The sequence below is a fragment of the Cavia porcellus genome, unplaced genomic scaffold (genome assembly GCF_034190915.1).
Source record: "Cavia porcellus strain 051 isolate PalLab524CR breed Dunkin Hartley unplaced genomic scaffold, mCavPor4.1 scaffold_1, whole genome shotgun sequence".
Classification (NCBI taxonomy): Eukaryota; Metazoa; Chordata; class Mammalia; order Rodentia; family Caviidae; genus Cavia; species Cavia porcellus.
In genome coordinates this window covers 118,148,125-118,165,264 of record NW_026947484.1, presented here as the reverse complement: position 1 = coordinate 118,165,264, position 17,140 = coordinate 118,148,125, and the positions used below count along the sequence as shown (strand labels likewise).

Here is a 17,140-nt window from a genome sequence, read left to right as displayed (position 1 = left end):
TTAATTTGAATAATATTAATGGTTTTTGTTTATATTTATATTTTTTTCACTGTACTTGTTCAATATAACTACCATCTGTTATTTCCCTGTAGCAAGTTGCTAAGGATATCTGGAAGGCAAGTCAGAACTATAAGATTAAAGATGATGAGTTCCTAGCCTCCTTTAGAATTCCAGGCTAAGAACAGGTCATAAACTTTCTCCTTTGAAGAAATCTATGGAATCATGACAGATATGGGACAAGGACAAAAATATCAAGTTTGTAGGTTATACAGATTCTGAGAGAAAGAAGGCAAAACCCCATGTGAGTATCTGTGGTCTATGAAACACAGAGCAAAGGTATGAACAGGCAACACTGAGTACCACTTACCTACTGGTAAATTGGAAAGCACTTAACTCACAGCAATCAAAATCTACAAGACAAAGCCTGAAAACATGTTGGCACATGGTTGTAAACCCAGCAATCCAGGAGGCTGAGGCAAGAAGATGCCTGAGGAAATTGGCAAGACCCTATCTCAAAATAGATTCTAAAATGGTCTGAGGGATGTAGATGAGTGCAAAGGCCATGAAGTGAATACAATATTTGCATTCACTTTGCATTGTATATTGCAAATATGTATGTAACAAAGTAAACACAAAAGATACACACACACACACACACACACACACACAAATGACATGTTAAAAAGGATCAATAAAACCAAGTTGATTTTTTAAAAAAGACAACAAAATAAATGTTCTCTAGGGAGCATAAACCCCATCTCCTCAAAAAAAGATTACACAATTATACATAGCCCAGGTAGCCAAAATGCTTAATGACCGATAAAGCAGTAAGATGAACAAACTAGGCATAGTGAAATTATGGAATAAGTTAATATCATTATTTTACACCAGCAGGACTTTTGCTTATAAGACAGAAATCAACTTCTACTCTACTTATGGGAGTGTGCTCTGCATTTTGTAGGTTCAAGTTCAGTTTAAGATATGTATACCTGTAACATGAGGAGAAAATGGAACTGATGATACTAACTTTGGCTATCTTTCTGGAGTAAACAAAAAGGAATTGGATTGTTACCAAATTCACAAAAAATAATTCTATTACAGAAAACAATATAAATGGGAAATTTTTCTCAATCTTTTTCAATGAATACATGCAAAATATTTTAAAAATTCTTTGTATGGTAAAAACTTTCAAAACACAAGGAAATAAAACATAAAACGAAATACTGATAAATTCTACAAAGTGGTCACATATGACTATGACTGTAAAACGTGATTATTTTGAAATATGTATTTGGTCTTCATCCCCATTTCCTGGCAAGAATCTCCAAAACAACAGAACCTTTTTGTAAGCTAGTGAGTTGACTTATAGGTGACAGAGTAACTTCAGAGTTGGGGAGGATCACTGGAAGACCAGGCAGAGTAAGTTAGAGGGATGCAACTTACAGTATTACAGTATTACCCTGGAGAAGAAGTTTAAAAACTGGTCAGCAGAGACCAATAATCTCACCAATCGTGCATATGGTGTGAAGTCTTCATTAAAATCCAAAAGGATGGAGGTTTGGAAAGCTTCTGAATACCCCAGTAGAGCTTATGTAACAGTAAGTTTGAGACTGCCTTTAGTAAGAAACACTGATAATCTATGCCTACAGGCATCGTAGGGGTAACTGCCAAGATAAAGGCTTGACCTGTCTTCCATTCATTTTGTACAGTATCTGTCTCCTTATTTACCTTAAACTTTGGGTCATATTCCTAATTGTATCTGTACACAGACATGTGACTTAAGGACCGTTATTCTGAATACAAAGGTAATTAGCCCTACATTTATCTAACCTCCTCTCCTGCTTCAGGACTAAAGGTAACAAGATAAAACATTAAGAAATTTTCAAAAGTCTAGGAACAGGTTGCCTTGCAGGTAGATCTCCTCATTATTTGAACTGTCTACCTAAGTAAGAGCAATTATTCCACGACAGAAACGAAGACTGTACCACAGGCAGGAGCAGTCATCTCATAGTAAGAAACTCCAGGGATAAAGACTTCCCTAGAGCCAGCAAGACCTCAGAGACAAGATATAATGATCAACCAGACCACAGCATGACCAAGACTGCTTAACTATGCATACTTCTTACCTTCATCTCCCAACTCCCCTCGACACATTTTTCCTTTCTTCATTTAAACCTAAAGGTTTTTTCAGTATTTCTAAAAGACAGGAGTGAGGAGGCCAAGGCCCAGGACACTCCCCCTTTTCTCTTCCCAGTATGGCTTTAATGAATAAATTCCTTTCCTTTCACCACTGCTTTTTCATTTGCTTTTTGAAATGAACAACCTAACCTCATCTACTGACTCTGTCCACAAGTCAGAGCTCTCACTGAATCTCTACACTTTCTCCCATACCTCACCTTTCATATCTCTTCATCCTATTTTTTGTAATATCCATTAATTGAAACTTAAATTGGCGAGGGCACAGGTACAATTTGGGCTCTGGCATCTGGAGGAAAGCCTTTTGGAATTTGAGGCTACCTCCAAATAAATAATGAATGTAACAACTGAACTGCATTAGACACCAATAGCTGGTATCCACTACTGCAGAATTTGCTTGCCTGCTGGTGAGGAAAAATCTCTTTTTATCTTTTGGGGTCACAGAAATGTTTCGTGTTGACTGCTACAGTGTAAGAAGAAAAACCAGTTTGTTATTCTAACATGGACTGCTTTAAAGTCTTCCAACAATTAACAAAGAAGATGTACAGAAAAACATCAGAAAAATTAAAATATGTGAAGAGTGAGATCACAGGGCCAGGAATTTGGTTTAGAAGCACAGCGCCTGCCTGTCATGTACAAGGTCTTGAGTTTGAATCCCTGTACCAAAGAAAATGGGGGGGTGAGGGGAGTCACATAAACAATTTTTAACTAGGATGCAAGGAGAACTTGTGACCATATATTAAAACTGTATTTCTGAAATAACCTCATCAAAAAAACAGCAAAGTGACAAGGCTAGCAACAAACTGGAAAAATACTGGCAATACATATAGCCATTAAAAAAACTAGCAAACACAACTTATTTTTGAAATACAAAATTAGTGTAAATCTGTATTAAATGAAAGACAGACACAGGCATTTCGTAACATTTCAAAAGGGAAACACTAATGCAAATAAAACCTATGGATATCGAAGGCTAAATGTCTGTTTTTGTTATTTACATGAAAAAAATCATATTGAAAAGAGTAAGAAAGAAATCATGGTATTAGATACCTGTGACAGGGTAAGGAACAGAATGTAAAGTACATAGAAAACAAGCCTTAAAAACTTAAAACCAAAAATTAAATAAACTTAATTATCACTTTGGTGTCAGAACCACAATGGGAATTCTCAATAAACTTTCAAGTTCCAGGACTGTACTATACACTATTTGTGGAATAAACACTAAAGACAAAAATGACTCTAAAAAAACCTTAAACTTTATTAATCAATAATGTCAGTGCAACACTAATGCTGCTTTTTTGAAAAACTGTTTATACATACTAATGTCAATGCTAGCAAACAAGATTTTCAGTGTACTAACAGAGATATAAATACAAAACTTAAGTCCAAACTGTGGTCCCTTAAATATGAATTGGAAACAAATGAGGTCATATTTTTATTTAAAAAAAAGGCAATTGTCCATGGAAAGGGCTTTTTAAGCGGTAACACAAGCAACTGGAACCCACATTATTACAGTTTTTAAGAAACCTTTCTTTTCAAATCATAGAAACTAGAGCTTTTTAAAGAAATGGTTGATGTAAGATCTGAAACAAGAAAAGACACTTCAAGAAGTAACAAGTTAATTGGTATTTTATATCTCACTTGGCCTGAGATGAAATAATTTCAACATTCTGAAAGGAACAATCACTGCATTAAATTAGAAAATAAACCTTAAAACCCTTGCATTCACAACACTAACAACCACATTCATTACACTGGAGGTGGGCATGGGACCAACTCATCAGAAAATTTTATAACACTCAATCTGTTGTGCTTCTCTGATGGAGGCGGGGAGTATTTCACTGTGACCAGTTCACAGAAATGATCTTTCTTAATGGAGGAATTCTAAGTAATATACGTTAGATAAAGTATCTTTGAGTAAATAATAAAATATAGTCATTAGCTACTAACAAACCATTAAGTGAAAGGATAATGAAAACCTTACAATGGGAACACTCTAGAATGGATGCATAAAGTAAAAACACCTCAACTTACTGACTGATGTTAACATTACAAAGAGTTAACTACACATTCTTTTCTTCTTGCAGTGATATAAGACTTACAGGGACTACACCTACAAAATATCCCTGTAAAAAATTAAACCTGCATCTGAACAAGTCTTCAGCTAATTACAAATTTTACAAATCTAGGAATACAAAGGATATGAGGAATATACAAAATGCAATGAGGTATAATAAGCGGAATCCAGTAATGAGGAAACTGCACAGATGACCCAGGCTGGCTATACAAAGAAAAAGAAATAAAAGCAGTAGGGAGGTAAAGTAGTTTATTGATAAGAGACATTATTAACCATATCATCATGATTTCCTTGGTTCCTGACATGAAAGGAAAAAAATCTTATCTACTATTGTAGATATAATTAATTACCTTAAATTTTAGTAGGTATATAATGCTATAATGTCACCTTTGAGGGACAGAGTACATCTGTTAGAGATGGATGTTAAAGTTAAAAACTTACTAGCACAAAAAAAAAAAAAACTCTTACTGCCATTAATCCCCCTCAAACTGCTCCCCCAAACACACTTAGCCCACTACTCTTGTCACTTTCTGAAACAGTTCTGCAAGTTCTTTTTGCATAGTATCCTTACAAGGCATGCCTGAAACTAGTGAATACTGCTATTGAGCGTCCACCCAACAGAAAGCCAGGCTCACTAAATCACTATGGTATATGACTGTTGCATGGTTCATCCACTGGATCTGGCACCATTTAACTTCTGGTTCTTCCACAAAGACTAAATGACCATGAAAGGTAAATGTTTTGAAGCAGTTCAAGGCATTAAATCAATCATCATAATGCAACTAAAAACATTCAGGAAAGAGAAAAACTAAACCTACTCAAGCTTAGAGCCAAGAATGATGATCGTTAAGTGTGTTTGAAGGAAGGGAAAGTGTCTTGAAAGGGACTGTCTTACTTTTCTCTTATTGCTGAAATAAAACACTCAACACCTAAAATTAAGGAGTGCAAAAGAGGGAGAACAAGCCTCTTTTCTTTCCTTATTATAAGCAAGCTACTACCCATTAGGGTACATGAAACAGGATGAAGATGTTTACAAAGAGAAGATCCTAGTCTTCTGCTGAATCCCTTAAATTTCTAAACTTTTCAAGTTGACATAATGTGTCAACCATTACAGGGATTCATGGCAATGTGTATTTTACTTTAATAAAAGATTTATAATTTTGGGGGGGTATCGGGGATCGAACTCACAACCTCACGCTTGCCAGGCAGGCACTTATGTCACTGAGCTAAACCTCACGCTTGCCAGGCAGGCACTTATGTCACTGAGCTAAATCCCCAGCCCTGTAATAAAAGTTTTAAATTCAAACATTCAGTGTATTTCTGATCCCATCTTGTACCTACTGAAATATCTGGAGATGATACAAGGTTTGCTTTAAAATTCTTCAACAGAAAGTTTATTATAACATTCCCTTTTTCATGTATCCAATTTTTATAATGAAGTTTTAAAAATGAAGAACAGATCTCTAAAGTCAAAAATAATTGCCAGTTATCAACAGATTTTTAACTCTGAATGTGTTTTTACACAATTTAAAAAAAAAAAGAGTTCAGGTTCTAGTTAGGGCTAGGCATTGTAGTGCATGCCTATAACCCTACTTCTTGGGAGGGTGAGGCAACATAATCTTATGGAGCTCCAGGTTCCAGGCCTGCCTAACCTGCACAATCACACCCTGTCACAAAACCAAACAAAATATATAAAATAGATAAAAGCACATATAAAGTAGATAAAAGTCTACATGTATGACTAAACTATATTTATTTATTTCCAGGCCTACTACATTAGAGGATAAGGTGGTTAAATAATATTTTTATTTTAAAAGCAATAAAATAGCTCAAAAAGTTATCACAACAGTTTTGAGTAACAATGCTTTTTATAATTATTGTAGTTAATTTTAGACACAAAAGCCTCACAAATCATATCTATGATCAATGCCAATAAACATTAACAATCCACAGCTAAAAATACAATATTCATACTCAACTATTCCCTTTGCTGTTACAAACTCCAGGTTATCATTGCACTGTTTCTTTATAAAGTTCTCTATTCTTTTTTTAAAATTATGTTTTATTTGTTACAGAGAACTAGCTTTTGATTTTATAGAGTTATCCACAATCTGGCACCATGCAACTTCTGGTCCTTCTGACTGTATTCTGATAATGTAATATTAAATTACAGGCAGTTGAATCTAGAGACTTGATCAGAGCTCCTCTCTCTTTTTTGGGATATAACACTTTATAAGTATTGGTATGTTTTCCACTAGAAGGCATAGTTATATTTCCAAGAGCATTTGTTATGTTTTAAATATAAAGATTTCCAGGCTAGGGACATAGCTCAATGGTACAGTGCCTGCCTGGCAAGTGCAAGGTCTTAACTTCCATTCTCAGTACCAAAATAAAATTTCCCCAAAAGGTTCATGTGTTGAGGCAAGATTTTTGGAAAGTGATTTGTGTTTGATACTATAGTATATGAAGGTATACTCAAATATTTCAAGGAAAGAGACACTATGGTAGCTACTGCTATGTCGGACTGTCTTGTGGTGAAACACTATGTTGCTTAAATTGTTCTGTTCTGACCTGTACTGTTATGCCCTCTTTTATCTTAATCTTTTTTTTAAATAAAATAAAGTGATTTGTTCTTGAGGTCTCTAATTTCAACACTGGATTAATACACTCATAGATAATTTGAGAGCATTATTAGGTGATGTAATTTAGACAGTGGGGCCAAACTGAAGGGAGTGGGGCATGCGGGCATGCCCTTGGGACTATACCCTGTCTCCAGTCCCTATTTCTTGGCTGTCACGTGTTGAGCATTTTTTTTCAACCACACCTTTCTGCTATGTTGCTCTATCCTGCCATAGACCTAAAAGCAAGTGAGTCAACCAACCATAGACTCTCTAAAATAAATCTTTCCTTCTCTATGTTTTCTCAGGTATGGTGTCACCGTGACAGAATGCTCTTTCTTACATGTTTTGTTTTACTTCATATTAGACGTAAGTTTGTGTGCAAAAAACACCTACTGACCCATACTAAAGAAAAGCAAAGGCAAAACTGTTCGATTCACCATTTGATGGCTATGAATTTACACCAAAGCACAAACACAACTTAATTTTTTCAAAACTTAAACATGTACTGCTCTTCACTATGTTCTGCATCTCTCAACCTATCATAATGCACATGTCACAGTCTACTACTTTGATGAAATGTATTCTGACCCTATCTACCAAAAGTAATCTCTCTTACTGTAGCAACATAGCATTTACTTTTGGTACCTATCTCTTCAAGCAGGAGAGTATCTCCTAAAAACACAGTCTCTTTTGGATCTCCAATAAAAAGCAATGTTGTACAGAAAGAGTCATTTATCTTTCTTTTGATAAATAGTTCACAGAATATGAACAAGCTGAAGCCTGAGATAGTTCTAAGGTTATTAAATACTAAGTATTCACCATTTACATGATTCATAATGGAGAAACAATAAATAAAAATAATAAGGTCTCTGCCCTTAAGAAGCATGCATTATTTTCACTGCTTTTGAATGACCAGTTACTAATACAATGCTGTCACCTAGTAAACACATTATAAGCTAGTGCTTTGAGAATAAAACTCGGAGTTGGAGATTTGCTCAGCTGTGTAAGCACCTGCCCAGCAAGCACAAAGTCATAAATTCCATCCCCGGTACAAAACATAAATAATAATAATAATAAACTCGACTTTAAAAATTATCTTAATTTTAAAAACAGGTAAACATCATTTTAAAATAATGTAAAAATAGGGAAACATCCAGCTGTAATATCTTCATTTCATTAGCTTATTTAAAAACTGCTGCAAATTTTACCATACTTAAAATCTGCATCTAGAAATATTAATATTTTATTAGAGTATCCATAAACCTAAAAAATAAAACAGTATTAAAAAGTCTGAATTGAATGAATATATGAACACATGCTAAAATTTGAGGGACATCATGGAAAGACATAGGAAACCTAGGAAACACATGGCACTAAATCCCTAGTAGAAAGGCATCACTTTAGTAACGTCAGTTTCAATGTAAACCAAGTATGGAAAGTATAAACAAAAACAAAGGAAAATAAAAGCAAATCAACAAAATAGGAAACAGGAAAACAACACAAAGCCAAAAGCTCATCATTTGGAAATCAATAAAATAAAGACTAAAAAGGAAAAAAACTGATCAGTATCAGGAATAGAATTAATGTCACAACTTAGTCTAAAGAATCAAAAGTACTTTAATGTGAACTGCATGCAAATAAAACTAGCAACTTAGAGTAAACAGACTAATTTTGTACAAGACACTAAACTCAGCAAGAAAAAACAGCCCCAATAGCCCTGTATTACTATTATATCAAAACAATTAAATATGTACTATAAAACCCCCCCACAAAGAAAACAAGCCCATACAACTTTGCTTTCAAATACTTAATAACAGTATTATTCCTTTAACTGGCACAATTCACAATTCATGGTTAAGTCAGATAAAAAGAATACCATTCACAGTGTTGATCTTAGTATCAGAAAGGAGGTAAAGCTGCCCACTCACAACTTCAACATTATTCTAGGCGTCACAAGCAAGAAAGAGAAAAATGGCACCGTGATAGGAAAGAAAATGCTCAAGACAACTGAGCATAAATGGTCTTATTGGAAAATCTGATGAAATCTACAAAAAAGCTATCAGATCTCTGAAATAGGCTTAGCAAGGGTACAGTATACATGAGTAAAACTAACTTTACTCACTCAAACTTTTCATGGTTTTTAAAATGGTTAGTAATTTTTTTGACATTTTCTAATGTTTTATCTTGAAACTAACAAAAAACTGGTATAAACAATACTCTTTATTCCATGTCTCCTCACTTTTTTCTGCCTACTTATTCTATCTAGGTCTTATCTATACACTTCTCACTCAACAACAGTACACAACTCAGACTTGCATCATTTATTCTTTTACAAAAGAATCAAGTCACTTATTCTATTTTTAGAAAATTCAGGGAAATTTATTTGGATAGCAACAGCATGATCTACATTTTGCACTCTTGAACTACTCCCAACTTCTAATCTTACATTAATTCAACCAGGAAAATATTACCACAAATAAATTAAATATGCCCTTCCCAATTTTTTTCTTATCCTAATTTTCATAACATGAATCCAAGAAATAAAGCTAAATATAAAGCACTGACAATTATCTACTTCACTATCTGACAAGAACACAACACATTGGATCTAAAAGTGTTCTAAAATATTACACATCACCACTGATGCAATTTTTTTGTTGAGTTTTTTTGGGGAGGAAGGGGTAACCAGGAATTGAATTCAGCACCTTGCACTAGCCAGGCGGGCAATGAGCCAAAGAACTATATCCTTGGCCTCACTGATGCAATTTTAAGAAACTAAACACATACTAAATTGTGAGTCTCATTGTGAATAAAGCCTTCCCAAGGCTACATACAGCTGAAAGGGGAAAGTTTGAAAGGGGTGGGGATGAAGATTTCATGGTTGTGGCAAGCTTATGAAAATTAAAAATTAAAATCCAAGGATCACCTAATAGGGCAGACAGGTTTACAAATAAAAACTAATAAAGACACCAAAGACCTAAGGATTAGATATAAAGTTTAAAGGATAAGTCATTTCCTAGCAAGAAGAAAGAAAGGTCTATTTCCTTTATTAGACAAAACATCCTTTAAGGTCTGGCTCAAATTTAAAGTTAACTGCCTAAACTTTCTTTCCAAGGATCAGACTCTTTTTTTTTTAGTGTATCTTATTACTGATAAAGATATTTTTATTTCCATAAGACCAAAGAGTAAAAATATCTTAACATTATATGACTTAAGTAAAAGCAAAAACAAAATAAACCCTACTTATTTCCATTTGAAACCACTGTCTTTAAAAATAATAGAATTTTATATTCACAAAAGTCACATGTGCAAAGCATCTTGAACAGCATTCATAATTACTTCAAAATGTTATTCTCTCAGGTTGTCAGTTCTAGAACAGCTTATGACTCTTGTTGATGATATTATCTAACTTTAAAGTTGTTTATGTAATCCAACTTTACAAATGAAGTATTTTATGCTTGAGTTTTATTAGCTATATTATAGTTTTCAAAGTGAAACTTTCTACTAATTACGGTAATGACAATAGATCCAACAAGCCAAGTTTTCTTTTTTTTGAAATAATGTACAATCTTCTCCTACCTTCACACCAACAGCAACCTCAGTGACAATTCTGTAATGAAAAAATACAGTTTCAATCTCTTCTTACTGCTTGACACTTAGAACTTTTAAAAAAATTGAAAATTTATGAATATTCCAGACACCCACAATACGTCTTTGTACTATTATCAATCTAGTTTTCTAGAAATAACTATGAAACATAAAATGATATTCAGTAAACTTAGTGTTTTTTAAACATTTTTCGTAACAAAAACATAAAAAGTTCCAAACACTAGAATGTCATTCCCCAAATGCTAGCACAACCAGATTTAACACTTGTACTTTTTAGTAATCTACATAGAATACAGGAACCAGGAAACATGAATCTAAGACCAGGTTTTGTCATCAATTTCCACTATTGATATGGGGGAAATACTGAACTTCTTTGAATTCATATTTCATCTGGAAAATAATCTATCTCTAAGACGACTTCTAGGAAAATACAACTTTTATGGCTCTGTTATTTTTACATGATCATTCAGTGTCTTAAAGACTAAGAACTTTTTACTTTTGATTCTTCAAAAACTGTCACTGATTTCAGTACACGTACTTGTTAACTGACAGTTTTCTGAAGGAGCTGGGCACTTCTCTGTCTTCGTGCTTCAGTGTGCCCACCTTCTAACAATGAGTTAAACTGAGTCATTTCAGATGTGGAGCATTGGTACCAGAGAGACTGGTCCGTATCATTTCCCAGAGGCCGTGTCTCACCTCACTCAGCCATTCCATCTTCACTCGGGCTCTCAAAGATGCATCACGGTTGTGCCTTTCTACCTTTTTGTAGTACTTGGGTTGGCCTGGGTTTTTTTCCCCAGAAACTAAGCAAGTAGCTAAAATGATGGCCCTGCGTTGACTTATCTGCTCTTGTTTCTGCCATGGCTGTTGGCCTTCACCCATGTGACTGATGGCGACCTCAAATACTTTTTTTTTCTTTGATGATTTAATTTCTGGGCCTTTTTGCCAAGCCTCTTCAACGTTCTCAGGCCTCAGAAAATGGCATTTTTTTAATGCCTCCCGCCCCCACAGCCAGACTGGGATGAAAACAAAGGAGTGTGACATCTGCCCTCCCCCTCCTCCCGCCTTCCCGCGGCTCCCCCTCGGCTTTCCCGGGGCTCCCGCCACCGGCACCGGGGGAGGGGGAGGTTCGGGCCGGGTCGCCGCGAACGGCAGTCCGGTCCCCGGCTGCCCCCTAGCCCCGCGCCCCGGGCCTCGCCCCCCGCGCCCCGCCCCGCCACCCTCGGGTTCGGGTCCCAGAAAACCGATCGAAATGGCTCCTGAAGCGGGCAAGGACGGGGGAGACTTTTTGGGGTCCCCGCCGCCGCGAGGTGCCCGGCTCCCCCCACCTAAAGGGGGCTCCTCCGCCACTGCCCCCCGCCCTGGCTCCCCGGCCTCCAAGCCGGCTTCTCCTTCTCTCGCCCCGAGCCCGCCGGGGGAAGCCAAGGGAGGGGTGTGTGCGATGGGGCGGGGGTTGGGTAACGGCAGCCCAGCCTTGGGAGGGGCCGCCGCAGGATTTCTTCCCGACCCCGGACCCGACCCAAGGGCGCTCCAGCTCCTCTCTCACACGCATCTCCTTTCTGGCCGATTACATACCCGTCCATTGCCGAACCGGACAAAGCTTCGCTCTCAAGAACCGAGCCACGCAGCCACACAAGCGGCGAGAAAATGGCGGCCAGGGCCCGACGGAAATTGCCGAAGGTGCCAGAGCGCAAAGGGCAGCGCGCGGCAACGGCGGTGGCGGAAAGAGCCGAGCGCGCCGGCGCCCAGCGGCAGGAGACGAGCGGGACTAAGAGGAGTGGGCGCCGCCTCGTTGCCTTCCCCGCGACGCCGCGCGAGTCCCTCCGCCCGCAGCTCTCGGGTGCCTGACCTGCCGGGACTGCTGGGCCTGGCATCCTGAGTTCCCGCCCGGGGCGGTGTGAATGGGACACCACCCGACCCCCAACCCCTTCTGCCCCAGGGTGGCCGGGACCTCGGGACTCCAGGCAGCCTCTGCTTTTCCCTATTATTCACTTTCCAGCTGCAGCTGCTCTACCTCGACAGGTGTGGGCGAAGCCAAAATGTTGCACCTTGCTTCAGTTGCCCCCTTTTATTACAGACCTTCTCCAGCCCCCCAACAATTACCATTGAACGAGACCACTGCTTAATAAACACTTGTCTAAAGCAAGTAGAACTCATCACGTCGAAACATAGATTTTGGTTTCCAAAGCTGAGCTCAATCACGCAAAGTAGAAGCGAACACAGTCTTCGTTTGGGTTAAAAGTGTATAACTGTGGGAAATATTTTCAATGGCCTGAGTGGAATGATTGATGGAAGTATTAGCGTTTATATAAAAAATGCCATCAATAGCTAGTGACTAACATTTGGATATGTGAAAGAAAGCACGGATGGGAGTGGAGATAGTTGAATTCACACCATCTAGAAACATTTCTATAATCTAGAAACATTAAACTGGGCTACCCAAATTGACTCCCTTTTCCACATGCCCCTTGTCTCAATTTTAACCACACCGCTGACTTTAACATGTTAGTAGATGATCGATAAAGTTTCACAAGGCTCTCACTTTGGAACACCTCACTAGGTTACTCCTTTACCAGCACCCTACCTTTGAGGTCCTTCACCCTCACTTCCAACACACACCAGAGGTCTTGGGAAATAACTAATATTCCCCACATTTCTCCAGTTACTCTCAGTGGCAACTCTTATGTTTTTCTGTATCTCCTCACTGACACACCTCTTATCCTTTATTAATTGGAATTTCACTTTAGAAAATGTTAGTTTCTAAATAATTTTTTAAAACATTACTTTAGATAGGACAGAGCCTTAAAGAGAGAGAATAGTTTGTCATAAGCTACTCGCCATGGTGCATGTCTGTAGTCCCAGCTGCTGGGGAAGTTAGGCAGGGGATGACTTGAATTGGAGGCCAGCCTGTGCAAATTAGTGAGCCCCTACCTCAAGAGAACAAAACTTTGTTATGGAACTCTTAAGCACCCAAACGTTTAAACATTCTTGATTTGCCTAGGGATTGTTAATCCTTAAAAAAATACCATCTAATTTCCTATGTCTTCACTTCCCTTTAAGCATTGACTTGAGACACATAATGAATCTATTATAAGTACTATTAATAATTACTTTATATACTTGTGAGTTTATACAAGTATCTTCACTCAACAGTTTAATATGTAAGTTTTCAAAGGACAGAAACTAATCCTCTAGATTCCCTCACATTGTCTTAATCAAGATTGATTAACTGTTTCTTGATTGTTCTTGGCAAAAGCAAACTGTACTACAAGGGGTAACAGAATTTTTTGTGAGGTAACAAGAAATTATATTTGCACACATTTTATTTTTTATTTTAAAAAAGTGCAAGACAGAAAACATACAATAGTCAATATGCTTACTTAAACACTTTCTAGAGATGTAAATTAATGAATTAAGACACATAAATTAATAAATTAAAAATGAGGTGAGCTGAGAATTACAATGACAAAGCATAATGTGAATTAGAAATGAGGCTAATGCAACAAAATACAACAGTGGTCTTACTTCCCTCTTATGGAAGGTTTTGCTTTTTTGGATTTTATAACCAGCAGTAACCTATGGCCTGGAAATATTAAATAGAAATTTTAGAAATAAAAAATGTACAAGCTAAACCCTATCTATTCTGAATGAAGTACAGTAAAATCATCCTTTTGTCCAGCATAATCAGTGTGTACATGGTACCCTCCAGTTAGTCACTTAGTAGCTGTGACTTAACAATTTGGCTGTCACAGTGGTCTTAATGTTTCTGTGTTGAGAAGCATTAGTCAACTTTCCATTGCTGTGATAAACAACCTGACAAAAGCAACTCAAAGGAGGAAAGTTTTATTTTCATCCCATGGTTTTAGAGGTTTAGCCATTGCCTTTAGTGTTGTTGTAAGACAAAAGTATCATGGCAGAAGGAAGTTGCAGAGGAAAGCTCCTTCTTTCAGGTATCCAGGAAATAGAGATTAAATGAGAAGAAAGGGTCAAGGTCAAGGTATGGTCCCCAAGGATACAACCAGTGATGCACTCCTTTCAGCTAGGTTCCACCTTCTAAATTTTCATCATTTCACAATGTCATCAAATACTGATGGATTAATCCACTGATTAATCCCTTGTGATGTGGTCACCTTCTGAAAGCTCCACCTCTGAACATCCCTACATTGGGGGGAGAGGGTCAAGCTTTTAACTTTCAAGCCTTTGGAGAACATTTCAGATCCAATCCATAATAGAAAATAACCCTTACTTCACTTAAGAATGGCCCCAAAATGCAGAAGTATTAATGTTGGCAGTTGACATATGCCAGACAAGGTGGAAAGTACTTCTTGGAAGAGAAAAAGTAAACGTAAAATAAGGTATTTTGAAAGAGAGAAATAAACCACATTCATAACTCTCACTACATATTGTTAAAATTGTTTTTGTTTTGTTTTTTTCCTGTGGTGGATATAAACCCAAGGGCCCAGTACATACTCAGCGAGCACTCCACTACTGAGCTACATCCTCAAACCTGTGCTGCTTTTTACTTTTTATTGATGTTAATCTCTTATTATGCCTGATACATAGGTTAAACATTATCATAAATACAGACAGAAACAATATATGCAGGGTTTGATACTATGTGCATTTTCAGGCATCCCCTGAAAATCTTAGGATGGCCTTTGGATGGGGACACTACTATGTACCACAAAAGCATATTGATAAGAGCATAAATGCACATTTGAGCTCTTTCATTTAGTAGCTATGAGACATTAGGCATGTTCATTAGCCTCTTTAGGAAAAAGTACATTTTACTGAAAAAGGTTTTCATCATAAATGGTGGTGAGGTCTAAGTAACACAATGTATATAAGCTCCCTAGGCATGGCCCTCAGTGATGGCTACAATAAATACTTAATTAAGAGTGCTATCATCATCCTTACTTTTTCTGTTATTACTATTAATACTCATTGGAAAAGAAACAGACCACAAATTTCACTTCTAGATTTTAGCAGCCACCAATATTCATATAAATAAATCTATATAGAGATTTTCACAAAGGTTAAACATGTCACTAAAGTAATTAGATTGGCTGGTGTCTAGAGGAATAAATCCGGGTAAATGTCATAGATAAATTTCTAAAATCCCATCCCAATCTAAATTTGTATGATTTTATGAGTTAACCACGAGATAGATTATTAATCTCATCATTAGCAGATGGCAAACCTTTGTAATATCTGACAAGATTATATTAGTGTTTATGGAGTCCTAACAAAATAAGGCCATAAAAAGTGAAGTGCCTGTACAGTATTATTTTCATACCCATATCTTTTTTCAGTGTAATGATTTATTCATTCCCAATTGAATAGTAAATGTTTTGACCTTTTATAGAGATTTACACTTATGTGAGCAATGATTAAATCTAAATTTCAGTGTATGCTAAGCCAAAATGAAGCCCAATACTAATGCAATAAAAATAGGAAATGGAATCATGTTCATAATATTGATTTAATTTCTAGCCCCACCTCTTGTCTGCGTACAGTACTAAAGACATCATTCAACCTTTTTCATGATGCAATTTCTTTTTATGGAAAGAGGAATAATAGAATCAATTATATAATATTTAATTTCATAGATGACATAAATTCAAAATAGAGGAAAACAAATTGAAAGGATATGAGTATGAACAAAATATCCAGAAAAGGCTAAAATCTAGAGGCAGAATGTAGACAAGTGGTTGTACAGAACAGGAAGTAGAGATGCAAATAAATGTAAAGTAGCACAAAGTCTCTTTATTAATTTAATTTATCAGTACATGTTTGCAGCATATGATCACATTTATTGTGGGAAATTTGTAGATGTGTGTAACACATTTTAATTCTTCTTTTCTCTGGGAGAGGGATCCTTTTCTCCTCCCATTCCTCCCTGATCCCTCAGCTCTTGTTCTCATTCCCATTAGCAAAAGATCTCTGTATCCTCCATTTTGCTGTGTGTGGGAATGTAAACTAGTACAACTAGTTTACACTCTGTGTGTGGGAATGTAAACTAGTACAACCACTATGGAGATCAGCATGAGATTCCTCAAAAAACTAAAAATAGAAATTCCATTTGACTCAGATATTCCCTTTCTTGGACTCTTCCCAGAAGAGGTAAAGTCATCATGTTACAGTGATACATGCATACCCATGTTTATAGCAGTACAGTTTATTATAGCTAAATATTGAAAACAGTGTATATGCCCAATGATGAATGAGTAGGTAAAGAATATACGGTATCTATAAACATTGGGGTACCTACAACTCTGTCAAATGAAGGATAAACTTGAGGCAGTTGTAGATAAGTGGATGCACCTTGAACCATAATTTTAATTGAAATAAATCAGATACAAGTTTAAATATCTCATTTAGTTTTATATGAGAAACTCAAAATACAAACAAAGTCTCCACACGTAATGATGGAAATGTTCCAAAACTAGATTGTGGTAGCATGTCCAATCTCGTAAACATATCCAAATTCATTGAATTAAACACTAAAATTAAATATCAATAAAACTAGAAAAAAGTCATGTTTTATTCTTACTTTCCAACTAGTAAGTTCCATGTTCCAGAGGCAATCCATCTTACCAGCTTATCAGCATATATACTAATAACATGTGTTCTTGTT

At 36.6% G+C, this 17,140-nt stretch overlaps 1 protein-coding gene across 5 annotated transcripts in view; it reads right to left on the bottom strand.

Annotated features, from left to right (window-relative positions):
* Ptbp2 (polypyrimidine tract binding protein 2) overlaps positions 1-12,300 on the bottom strand; it is a 61,505-nt gene extending 49,205 nt beyond the window's left edge. For 2 of the 5 annotated variants that reach the window (XM_003478952.5, XM_005007824.4), the window contains exons 1-2: positions 12,079-12,290; positions 10,474-10,504 (exon numbers count right to left, since the gene is read on the bottom strand). In XM_003478952.5, coding sequence (XP_003479000.2) covers positions 10,474-10,504; positions 12,079-12,086 — 39 coding nt within the window. In that variant the 5' untranslated portion in view covers positions 12,087-12,290. Of the gene's footprint in view, positions 1-10,473; positions 10,505-11,199; positions 11,488-12,078 lie in introns of those variants that run through there. The other 3 variants (XM_005007823.4, XM_013142911.3, XM_023561360.2) reach the window with 3 other exon arrangements.
* Positions 12,301-17,140: the final 4,840 nt, after the last annotated feature.